Source organism: Aethalodelphis obliquidens, unplaced genomic scaffold, assembly GCF_003676395.1.
Source record: "Aethalodelphis obliquidens isolate GAN/ISIS:26980383/991018 unplaced genomic scaffold, ASM367639v1 scaffold2, whole genome shotgun sequence".
In the NCBI taxonomy this organism is placed as follows: Eukaryota; Metazoa; Chordata; class Mammalia; order Artiodactyla; family Delphinidae; genus Aethalodelphis; species Aethalodelphis obliquidens.
The window spans coordinates 71217614-71230653 of NW_020837946.1; the positions used below are offsets into that span (position 1 = coordinate 71217614).

Consider the following 13040-nt stretch of genomic DNA (forward strand, 5'->3'; position numbering starts at 1 on the left):
TTCTCACAACAACTCCCTGAGATAGGTACTGTTATCATCCCCATTTTACAAATAGGGAAATTGGAGCACAGTTAAGTAACATACCCGAGGTCATGTAGTCAGAGCCAGACTTTTCTCCATAGCTTAATGTGCTTAATCAGAACCCTGCACTGTCCCATTTCTCTGCAGGCTATCTGTGTTATGTACAAAACTCTATCATAGTTATTATTGGGGGTACAAGTTAGGTTTAAGTTATGATCTCTGTTGTCATGCAGTTAACAGTCCAATTGGGAAAACAGGATAGGTATCAGATAACTACCATACAGAAAAGCAGGATTTGTCAGTGCACGTGAATGTGTGTTGGTCATCAAAGGATAACACATCCCCTTTTCCAAGAATGGCTTCCTACAGTTCTTATGCATAGGGCCATGGTTTGTTCCGTATTATGCTCACCATCCAAGCCATAAGTAATCAAAATAAGGATAATTTCCTATATCAAAGGCTGACTACCCTAAGCTAGGTAGGGGTACCTAAGGGGTACCTTGTATGTAAGAGCCCTAGGAGGCCTGTTTGCTGGGATAATATCCTCAGATTTCTTATTACCCCATGTATCCTTGCAAAACATCTCTATTATTTGGGGTAACCTGAACAAGTCTTTAGTCTTTATAACCAGAAAAGGCCTCTTACATGTTGTGTAGTGCAAAGTCCTGTAGAAGTTCAGAGGAATCAGAGGTTATGGGAAGGTGAGGGTTGGACATTTCATGGAGAACTGACACATGAGTTGCTACTGATAAAAAGAATATACTTTATAGATGGTTTGGAGATCAGAGTTCATTGTAATTGTAAAGCCTAAGAGCTACAAGTATACAAAGAAATAATATAAATTTCACTTCACTTGGTGTTGATTATATTTTCGTATACTTAATAGACATGCTTTATTCCATTTAAACAGTATTTCAAGAATTATTTTTTTATATTCTTGAGTTATGTATTGTCAGTACAAAATCCTATGTATAGTTTTGACTAGAAATGATACAAGAGGGCATTTCTTAACCCGTGGTTCAAGACTTCCAGTGTTTCACTTTATAAAGGTGTTTCAGGTGTCCTTAAATGTGGTAATGGAGTCTGTTTCCATTTCCATTTGTTTTCAATTCCATAAGGCTAAAGAAAAAGCAACAAAGGGAACCAGAAGAAAATAGGAGAAGAAAAAAGAGTCAAAGTTTGCAATTCAGAGTATGTGCCCTTGTGACTTTCAATTTGAGTTTCATTCTGGAAATGATTGCTTTTCTTTTCTCTCTCACGTCTTAATACATAAAACATCTGGTAGGAGGAGTGTAGGGAGGGAGAGACCTGCTTAGTTCACCCATTCAACAAATATTTGACTCCTTACTAGGTGCCTGTCACTGTGCTTTTTATGGTGTTCCATTCTGCCTGGGATTTCTTTTTCCTTTTCCACATGGTAAACTCATTTGTCCTGCGAATTGCAGCTCAAATATTGTCTCCTTTTTGAAATGGTTCCTTACTCTACAAGTTATTACTTTTTCATCTATAGTCTTACAGCATTTAACCTCTCACACCTTTGTTATTTATATGTGTCTGACTCTCCTATCAGACTGAGCACTTCAAGTGTAGGAACAATTCCCCTTAAATCCTTTTATCCTTACCCCTTAGCACTGACCGTTGTATCTGACACGTGGGAGTTGCTCAGCAAATGATTGTTGGATGGATGATGGTAGCACTTATCGATAACTTGCTTAAAAGTGTGAAAGAGGGAATTCTGCTTCTGGCTATAGTGGAGTGGGATACTAACGCTCCCACTAAGAACAACTGGAAAATCTAAATAAAATTCCATAATAATGGTTTTTGCAGGCATCAGAGAGCTGCTAAGGCAACTCGTTGATGCGAGCCCAATACTCTGTGCACTACTTTTCCCTTTAGGAGAGTTGCCCAAATTTTAAGCAGCTAAAAGCAGAGCAGAGTTTTTGGCATTCTCATGGTGTTAAGGAGACAAAAATTTGAGTTTTTACTTGCCAAAGAGGAGGGACTTTAGCTAATATCCAGGCTTTCAGTTGGAATCCATGGATACTGGGCCTCACAAAGGCTGTAACATCCCCCTCAGGTGGACTCCACCCTTGATTGTATTAAGATAATCTTCAATACTCCAGATGCCTACCAGAATCCTTTCTAGGGGAGAATGACATCCTCTAGAGCCTCTGCAATGTTTTTAACTTTAAATATTAGATACCAGATACTGTGCAATTTTTCCTGCACAGTATCTGGTATTTGATAAAAAAAAAAAAAAAAAAAAAAAAAAACTACCAGGCATAATAAGAAACAGGCCAAAGCGGGGAAAATAAAAACAGACCAACAGGTGACCCAGAAATTAGAGTTTTCAAAAATGAGCTTTAAAATAATCGTAATAGGGACTGCCTTGGTGGCACAGTGGTTAAGACTACACACGCTCCCAATGCAGGTGGCCCGGGCTCGATCCCTGGTCAGGGAACTAGATCCCACATGCATTCTGCAACTAAGGAGCCAGCAAGCTGCAACTAAGGAGCCCATGAGCCACAACTAAGGAGCCCATGTGCCACAACTAAGGAGCCCGCCTGTGCAATCAAATAAATAATAAAATAAAAATTAAAGAAATAAAAAATAAAATAATCGTAATAAGTTCGAGAATGTTTATAAGATTGAGAATTTCACCAGAGACTCAGAATCTATAAAAATACAAACAAGCTGAAATTCTGTAACTGAAAAATAGCTGACATTATGAACTCAGTAGATGGGTTTAATAGCAGATTTGTTAAAACTGAAGAGTAGATTAGTAAACCAGAAAGAACAAGATTATGATATGGAGAGCCAAAAGTATTAAAAATAGAAAAGAGCAAAGTGAACATATTGGACATCGTGAGAAATCTAACATATATGTATTTTGAGTCCCAGAAAGGGAGGAGAAAGAAAATGGAGGAGAAGCATTATTTGAAGTGATGATGGCCAAGAACTTTCCAAAAGTGAACAGTGAAAATAAACCCACAGATTCAATAACTGCATTACATTATTACCAGGATTAAAAAAAAAATACTAGGCATACCACTGTCAAACTACTAAAAACCGAAGACGACAAAGAAAATCTTGAAAGCAGCCATCAAAGAGTAACAATCAGACTAATACCTGATTTCTCAATAGGAATGATGGAAGCCAAAACAGTAAAATTATATACATCTTCAATGAAAGATAAGCTGCCACTCTAGAATTTTGTACTTGCAAAAATAGCCTTCAAACAGGAAGGCAGTATAAAGAGATTTACAGAAAATCAAGAGTTGAGGGAATTTGTAATAGACCTACCATTAAAGGGGTTTATTCAGGCAAACAGAAAATTATTACAATTAGTAATACAGAAATGTAAGAAGGAATGAAAAGCAACAGAGAAGGTAAATATGTGTTTAAAACTAAATGAACATTGACCGTGCAAAATAGTAATAACAATAACACAAAGGAAGAGAAGTTAAATTACTGTAAGATCCTAGTGCTGTCTAGGAAATGGTAAAAGTACTCATTTATTTTAGGTACTAATAAATCAAGGTTGCATGCTGTAATTTTCAGGGTACCCACTATAGAAATAAAATTAAAGAATGTGTAATTAATAAGCTAAAAGAAAAATGGAATATAACATTGTTTAATAATCCAAAAAGAAGACAACAAAGGGGGAAAAAAGAACATAAAACAGGTAGGACAAATAGAAAATGAATAGTAAGATGGTAGATATACACTCAAATACATCAATAACTATGTTAAATATTAATGGAAATACTCAAAAGACAAAGATTATCAAACTGGGTTTTTTGGTTTTTTTTAAACCTACTTGTTTAAAAGGATTATAACCACCTTGGAAAAGTGTTTGGCAGTATCTGTCAGAGCTGGACACATGTACACTCTATGGCCCAGCAATCTACTTCTAGAAATATACCCACAAGAAAGCATGCATATGTGCACCAAAACATGTGCAGAGGATGTTTATAGCATCATATATTGTCATGGCCACGAACTAGAAACTACCCAAACATTCATCAACAGAATGAATAAAGTCATACAATACTATATAGCAATGAGAAAGAACCTACAGCTACATGCTACAACATAAATAAATCTCATAAAAGTAATGTTTATCAAAAGAAACCAGACACTAAAGAGTACATACTGTATGTGTTCATTACTATAGAGTTCAAAAACTGACAGAACTAATCTGTGGTGTTAGAAGTTAGGTGTGATTACCTTTGGAAGTGAGTGGACCAAACGGGTTTGGTTAATGGTCTGTTTCTTCATCTCACCGATGATTACATGGGTATGTTCATTCTATGCAGATTCACCAAGATAGGTATGTATGATTTGCACATTGTATATTGTATTTCAGTAAAAAGTTTAATTTTTAAAAAGTATAGTCTCTCGGTATCTTCAGGGGACTGGTACCAGGACCCTCTGTGGATATCAAAATCCGAGGATGCTCAAGTACTTTATATAAAGTGGCGTAGTACAGTCGGTGCTCTGTATCCGAGGGTTCCACATCCACAGATACCGAGGGCCAAGTGTACCAGTAACGGTGTTAGAACTGGCAGCAAGGTCAATCCAGTTCTATTCCAGGGTATAAGAAAACAGCATGCTTCTAGAAGGAAAAGATGAATACACTGCAAAGGGAGTGTTTGAGGATGCTGAAGGGATGATAAATTAAGCCATTTAAGGATGTAGAGATAGGATTCATTCATTCATTTAGCAAAATATTTTGGTCCCTATTATAGTCCAAGGAGCTATCTGAGGTGTTGGGGATTCAAAAATAAGGCTCGGCCCCTATTTTCAGAGAGGTCACTGTCTCTAGAGAAGGGTGCCGAGGATGGTAGAGTTAATAAAAGCTACAATATATTGAGCACCTTCCTTGTACTAGGCGCTGTGCTGTGCAGTTTTGTTGCTTCTTAATGTTCACAACAACAGTCCAATGAGGTCGTTATCCCTTTTTGCCTGAGGAAATACAGGAAATAAGTTGTCCAAGGTCTCACCACCAAGATAAAAATACAGGTCTGTCTGACTTCAAAGTTGTGTTCCTTCTGCTACTTTCCGTGGCCATTGGATGGTGAGTTCGAAGAGAAAGAACTATGTGATGAAATTACAAGCAGAAGTTAAAATACATTACAGTGGTGGTGTCTTAGAGAAAGTGGTGTAGATAGATGGCCTGAATCTCAAAGGATGAGCAGTGGGTAATGTTGATGGTCTGGAAGTGGAAACGGAGGAATAAAAGTCTTTTCTTCTGAAAAGAAGGCAGCAGAGGTGTATGGAGAAACTGAGATGGCTGAGTACTCTTTCTCAGGAAGAGGATCTAAGGGTTTGCTCCACATACAGACTTTCAACCAAGCACCTTGTTTTCAGGCCCTTCCTGAGCCTTCTTCCTACAAAATGCCTTTCCAATTCCTGAACTTTTCTAGACTTCCTTGCTATTTTAAAATTTAATTTTACTTTATTTATTTTAATTTTTATTGGAGTATAGTTGATTTACAATGTTGTTAGTTTGTTAGTTATGTTAGTTTCAGGTGTACAGCAAAGAGAATCAGTTATACATATACATATATCCACTCCTTTTTTGATTCTTTTCCCATATAGGCCATTACAGAGTATTGAGTAGAGTTCTGTGTTATACAGTAGGTCCTTATTAGTTATCTGTTTTATATATAGTAGTGTGTATATATGTCAATCCCAATCTTCCAATTTACCCCTCCCCCCCGTTACCCCCGGTAACAGTAAGTTTATTTTCTATATCTGTAACTCTATTTGTTGTGTAGATAAGTTCATTTGTACCCTTTTTTTAGATTCCACATATAAGTGATACATGATATTTTAGACTTCCTTGCTTTTTAAACATTGGAATCATACTGCAGATATATTTTTATAGTGAGATTTTTAAAAATTAATGGTTTACTGTGAGCATTTTCCCAAAGCAAAGTGCTTGTTGTTAAAACATCCCTCTCCAACTTTAAGCCACCATAATGGGAAAGTTCTAGATTCCTACCCGAGTTCAAACCAAGGTAGTCACACGTGTAAGACAAGAATTTATAAACAGCAGGAAGGAAAAAAAAAAAAAAAGAACCTATATACAAAATAAATTGTATCTTGAGATGCCTACCCTCAGGCTAGTACATCTTGGATGGTTTAAATGTAGCAGTATGAGGCCAGAGAAAAACTCATGACTCACAAATTGAGATAATTTTAAGTAGCCCATTGTATTAATTAGGTTATTGATTCAGCTGCTGTAACAATGACCTGAATTATCAGTGGCTTAACAAGATTGAAGTTTATTTTCTCTCTCTTTACAACCTGAGTGTGATATGTTGGCTTCACTTAGGATCCTTTTATCTTGTTGCTGTTATTCCTAGGCTGTTTCCATTGTTTACACAATTGATTGAAGATACCTCCCTACATCTTAGCCAGAGGGAAAGAGGAAATGTGGTCCAGGGAGCACACTCTTTCCTTTTAAAGGCATATTTTTGCACATTTCACTTCTGCTCACACTTCATTATCCAGAAGCCACCAGAAAACTGGGAGATAGTGTAGCTTGGTGGCCTGTAGTCTGTGCTGTATACGAAGCTGAGGTTAAGTACTGGAGACAACGAATGGGCTCGGCCATATTCTGAGCTTAGTGAGATGGAGGTTGTTGAATTTAGACTAACATAGCTGGTTGTTCAATTCTGATCTTTGTAGTAAGCCATTCTTCTACTTGTTTATATTAAAAATGTAATTCAGGGAGTTCCCTGGCTCTAGGTCTAGTGGTTAGGATTTGGTGATTTCATTGCTGTGGTCTGGGTTCAATCCCCGGTCGAGGAACTGAGATCCCGCAAAAATAAAACCAGGTAAAAAGTGATTTTCCCTGTACAGACCTAAGAGAATATGGAAGGTTAATGCCTTAATGTTCCTTTATTCACTGGAATTCAATAACATCTTCACATCCTTTCTCCATTCTGGCCAGTGAAATCAAGGTCTTAACAGGCCTACTTTTGCTTCTAATGCTAACTAGTGAAATTCCAGAGGCAAGGCTGAAAAATACACATCTTTATAATGAATAACACCGAAAGATAGAGATGAAGGAGATGACCCTCTACAGCAAGAGAGGAAGAAGTATGGTCCTGTTTCATAAAACTAGTTCAAAGAATCTGCTTTGATGAAGTGTTAAATTAAAACGTTCATAAAAATATCAATCTTGTTTTCTTGTGCAATAGGAAAACTTATCTGAATATTCATAATCTAGCAACTTCTTTTCTTCTCTGTTCTTGAAAGTATATTTTGAACAAAAAGATCTTGTAAGACTCTTACGACTTTTGAAATTGAATTGTTACTATATACTGCAAAGATAACCTTGAAAGAGAACTTGTAATTCTGATTGGTTTTCTTCCTTGATAGTTTATTGCCTTGGTTATTAGCATATGTAATATGCTATAATTTACATGTCTGAACTACTAAACACCTAAAGACTTGTAACTTTGCTCTGTCAAATCAGAAGGGAATCAGTGGCGCATTTTCCTTTTCCCATATGTACAATGGTGAAAAAGAAATTCCTATCACGCTAGTCAATTTCTTATTTTAACAAAGACCAAGAGCCTTATGGCTAAATTAACAAGGGAAATTGCCATTCTTTTTCTTTTGTGAAAGTTTAATATCTAATATCTTTATCTTTAGGAATTCATGAAATTAAAGTTATTTAATAGCGTATCTCTTTTTCCACATAGACTGCCCTTCATCCACCTGGGTTCAGTTCCAAGACAGTTGTTACATTTTTCTTCAAGAAGCCATCAAAGTAGAAAGCATAGAGGATGTCAGAAATCAGTGTACTGACCATGGTAAGGAGCTTTTTCTGTTTTGTTTTTTCACAGATCAGTAAAGAGTGCACACTAATTTCTTTAAAAAATAGTTTTGTCGTATCTCACTTTTACCTTGGTCCTTGTAATAAATGGACAGCTTTTATTCTATAAGACACAAACAGTGGAATTGGGGTATACCCTTGAGCTGGAAGACAGTTGTTGGACCACACTGCCCAAAGCAGAGTGACAGAACCTTAGCAAGAGCAGGGTGTATTTAATGTAAGTACTCTGTGTCAGGCACTGTTCTTAAGCACATAATATACTTTAACTGGCTTTAATTATTACAGCAAACCTATCAGGTAGTAAATTATTAGCCTCCTTTTATCAAGAGAATAAAACCAGTTATTTGTTAGAGGTCACACAGGAAATCATTGGCACAGCCAGGATTCAAACGAGGGACTGTCTGATTTTAGGACCAGCGTTCTTAATCACTCCTATTCTGCCCTGAAAGTACTGTTTCAGGCATGCAGTGGAGGCAGAAGTTAGATTACATGGGACTGTGACGTGAGACGGTGGTAAAGAAGCATACCGTTAAATAAAAATTTAAAAAAGGCTATGTATTTGCTACATGATATGCTCAGTATTCTCTGGGAAATATAACTTCACATTTTGAAATCTTTTAAATAAAAATGTCATTTTAAAAAAGGCGTGCTTGGGTGCTCGTTATATATTTGGCTGTTTGGCCCAAAGTGCATCCTTGTTGTTAAGCCTCTTATTGTGATACTTGTCAGCTCAAACTAAAACGATGGTGTGAGTTACCATGTTTTTCCACTGAGATATCTATGATGGTGAGATGAGAGTCCTTGATTATTTAAAGGTACTTGTTATTACTGTGTGAGATCTAAAAATCTCTTATTTCATTAAATTTTGTCTTAAGCATATTCATAACACCAGCATTTAAAAATGTGCTTTACTGGGACTTCCCTGGATGTCCAGTGGTTAAGACTCTGCGCTCCCAATGCCGGGGGCATGGGTTCCATCCCTGATTGGGGAACTAAGATCCCGCATGCCACAGGGCACGACCAAAAAATACATAAATAAAAAATAAAACTAAAAATGCCCTTTATCTAAAAAACACAATTTCTGACAACCCACCAATTAACATTTTGGAAGAATATCAAATTGCTTTAATTAAAATCATATTCACTTATTATAGAAGGAATAAATGTAAGCATAGGAGTTTTAAATCCTACGAAGTGCCACGTACTACTCAGTACATATTTTCCTTACTTGCTAAATGGTGTTGAACATTGGCTCTTTGAAAACAAGACATTTCCGACATGCTAATATGGTTTCACTCCAAGGAAATGGAGTAATAGGAATTTTGCTGGTCTTCCAAGATTTTTATTTATATATATATGTATGTACGTATGTATGTATGGCTGTGTTGGGTCTCTGTTGCTGCGCGCGGGCTCTCTCTAGTTGCAGCAAGCAGGAGCCACTCTTCATTGCGGTGGCTTCTCTTCTTGTGGAGCACAGGCTCCAGGCGCGCGGGCTTCAGTAGTCGTGGCACATGGGCTCAGTAGTTGCGGCTCGCGGGCTCTAGAGCACAGGCTCGGTAGTTGTGGCGCACGGGCTTAGTTGCTCCGCGGCATGTGGAATCTTCCCAGGCCAGGGCTTGAAACCGTGTCCCCTGCATTGGCAGGTGGATTCTTAACCACTGCGCCACCAGGGAAGTCTACAAGATTTTTTTAAAGGGTGTTTCCCCAACAACTATTTTCTATCTCTTTTTTAAAAACTATTTATGTCAGGTATACTTGGACATAAACACAGATTTCAATAAACAAATTACATTGGAGGCTCAGAGCCAAGAAAAGACATGTTCCTGTACTCCTATTAGCTTGTATGAACCACAAGGTCAGATTTCGTCGTCCAGCTTTAATACTTAACTTCAGCAGTTAAGCAACTGCATACTCTACAGAGGCATAGTTAATATTTGTTGACTGACTTCCTCTACAACTAAACTGTAGTTAATTGTATTTGCTAATTTTTTTTTTAGAAAAAGAAGCAAAATGAAATTGAAAACACCCAGCAACTTTGAGGCCTAATTTTTGATTATTTGAAGTCCATTAACTCTACTTGTTCAAGTAGAGTAGCCACTTAGGAATTTTAAATCGTTGTATATAAATTTGCTTATAAAGTTTATCTTGTGTCTAAAGAAAAATGTCTTTTTTCCCAGTTAAATATTTATAAATTCAGTTTGTCTTACTGATTTGATTTTTTTTTTAATTTCTCATACATTTCTGATAATCTCATCATTTATTTGATCATCCTCTACATTTGCTTCCACTCTGGAAATATCCATTTCATTGATGAATCAGAAAATTAGCTAAAATTGGTTAATATTGCCATTACTTTTTTTGGCTAGGGTAGTGTTTTGGTTTAGAACAGTAGGTGGACATGAATTCAGTGTTTGCTATATATGAAGAAGGAAAAGCATAAGGAATACTAGGACATTTACATTTGGATTTATAAAATCTTCACAGGTATACAAAATCCTATCTTAAACCTATAATTAGGGGTATAGAAAATAGGTGACTTGTTACCTTTTGGACTGCTGAGAGCTATATTTAGAGATATTCCCAGTGCTTTGTGGTAATTTACTTGATGTTACTTGTACTTATTTTGGGTACTGTTACGTTCATCTAGGAAAATAATTGTGAGAGGCTAAAATTTTTCTTATTTTGCAACATTTACCTTTGATTTAGATATTTTCATTATAATAGAACAAATAAATATTTCCAGTCTTTCCTTTTTGTGATCTGTGTATGAGCTATGTCACTAACCATAAAAAGAATTAAAGACCCAAATTACATCTCAGCAGGTAGCATCACTGGTAATGCACTGTAAAAAAAAAAATTCGCTCGAGCACATGTGTTCTTCAGGGATTTATGCTATCATTTGTTAAAGAAAATTAAAGTGTGTCTTTTTTCCTGACATATTAATTTAAGTTTATACAGTATTTACTTAAATTGCAATGTTAAAAATCATTCAAGTTCCATTGGCTGACACAAGGTCAGAGAAAGGAATGAAAATCTCATCTCTGAACACCTAAGCCTAAACTCTAACCTAGTTAAATATTTCCCTTGAGGATTTTTCTAAAATGGCATTTTGGTTACATTTCACAGCTAAATACAAGTAAGTATGAGGGTAAAACAGATTAAAAGTCTGTATGACATTTAACAGGAGGTGATAGCAGCTAGAACTGATAAGAAAACCATAATAGAATTTTTGAAAATGGAGCTATGACTGAGAGAGAGAACCTTGCTGAATTCTAACTTTGGATTAAAGTATTAAGTATTTTAGAGGCTTCCCTGGTGGCGCAGTGGTTGAGAGTCCACCTGCTGGTGCAGGGGACGCGGGTTCGTGCCCCGGTCCGGGAGGATGCCACATGCCGCGGAGCGGCTGGGCCCGTGAGCCATGGCCGCTGGGCCTGCACGTCTGGAGCCTGTGCTCCACAACGGGAGGGGCCGTGGCAGTGAGAGGCCCGCGTACCACCAAAAAAAAAAAAAAAAAAAAAGTATTAAGTATTTTAAAGGTCAGTCTTATTTTTTCTTTTCTTTTAAAAGTTCTTAATTACACGATTAGTGCACAGTCGCTATACAGAAAAGCACATATGCAAATATTTTAAAAATAAAATTACCCTAAATTGTACCATCCTAAGGAAATGTAATAACTATTAACATTTTGGTGAGTATCCTTCTAGACTTCCAACCCCTCAGGCAGATATATTTTAATAAATATTTGATATATATGTATATATACATGTATATACTATATGTACATATATATTTCCATAATCTACATTTTCCCTTAAACATATTTTTCCATGGCAGTAAATATAGAATGTATATTTCCTAATAACCGTACACTATTCCTCTATATGGATATGCCGTAATTGATTTAATCCTCTAATATTGGTTATTAAATTATTTCCAGTCTTCCAGTGTTGTAAATGTGATGATCATCAATGATTGTGCCTATCTGAGCAGAGCCAACGATTGCCTTGCATACATCTTGCCAAATTGTCTCCAAAAAGGTTTTACTAATTTTTACTCCAACTAACCACTTATGAGTTCCTATTTTTCTACACCCTAAGCCGGCACTGTTTAATTGGCACGTCTGAAACTCTTATTTTCATTCTTTTACCAGTGAAACTGCATTTTTCACACACTTCTTGTGTTACATTTCCTTTCGTGAGGGTGAATTGTCTTTTTTTTTAATTGAAGTATAGTCGATGTACAATACTAAGTAAGTTACAAGTTGAACAATATAGTGATTCACAATTTTTAAAGGTTTTACTCCATCTTTGGTTACTATAAAATATTGGCTATATTCCAGTGTTGTACAATATATCCTTGTAGCTTATTTTATGCATAATAGTACCTCTTAATCCCCACCCCTATGTTGCCCCCTTCCCCCATCCCTCTCCCCACTGGTAAGCACTAGTTTGTTTTCTATACGTGTCTACTGCCTTTTTTAACAGTCTGAGACCAATTTTTTTTTTCTTCTGTTAAGGTGTTTGCCTGTTATTTTTTATTCATAACAGAGCTTTAGTCTGCCCAGTTTTTCTTCTTTAACAGTATGGTTTGTTTGGGGGGAGATTTTAGGTCCTGTAGTTTTCTTTTCCCCTGTAGTTAAATTTATTTTTTAAGCCTCTTTTAGAAGATGTGAAAGTAATTGCCTAATACAAATTTTTCTTACCACGTCATGACCTAATGGTCCTTTCTCGTCTCCATATATCTGTTAATTACCAAAAAGTTACTGATTTTAGAGTGGTGTCATAAATACAATGGCCTATTATTTAAGTTTCCTATAATTTCTCAGTGTGTTCCCTGGATCGGCAGCATCAGTGTCACCTGGGAACCGGTTAGGAATGTAAATTCTCAGGCCCCATGTTACTCCAGCTAAATCAGAAGCTCTGGGTGTAGGAGCCAACATTGTTTTAACAAGCCCTCCATGTGATTCTGGTGCACACTGAAGTTGGAGAGCCACTGATCCAAGGCAGTATTCTCAAGTTTTCGGAAGTTTTTGTTAAGTCAGGATGATTTGGGAAGAATGTAATTTAATAATAGGAAAGACTTCCTCATCTCTCCATGTAGTACCTGGATTAGTCGTAGTACCCAAAGCTTCCAAGATAACTTTAAAAATGTTTAGGATCAAACT

The 13040-nt window shown here is 36.5% G+C and overlaps 1 protein-coding gene across 2 annotated transcripts in view; it reads left to right on the forward strand.

Annotated features, from left to right (window-relative positions):
• The window catches only part of LOC113632839 (CD302 antigen), a 131212-nt gene that overhangs the window by 108524 nt on the left and 9648 nt on the right, over positions 1-13040 (forward strand). For both annotated transcript variants that reach the window (XM_027130518.1, XM_027130508.1), the window contains one exon: positions 7743-7853. In XM_027130518.1, coding sequence (XP_026986319.1) covers positions 7743-7853 — 111 coding nt within the window. The remainder of the gene's footprint in view (positions 1-7742; positions 7854-13040) is intronic.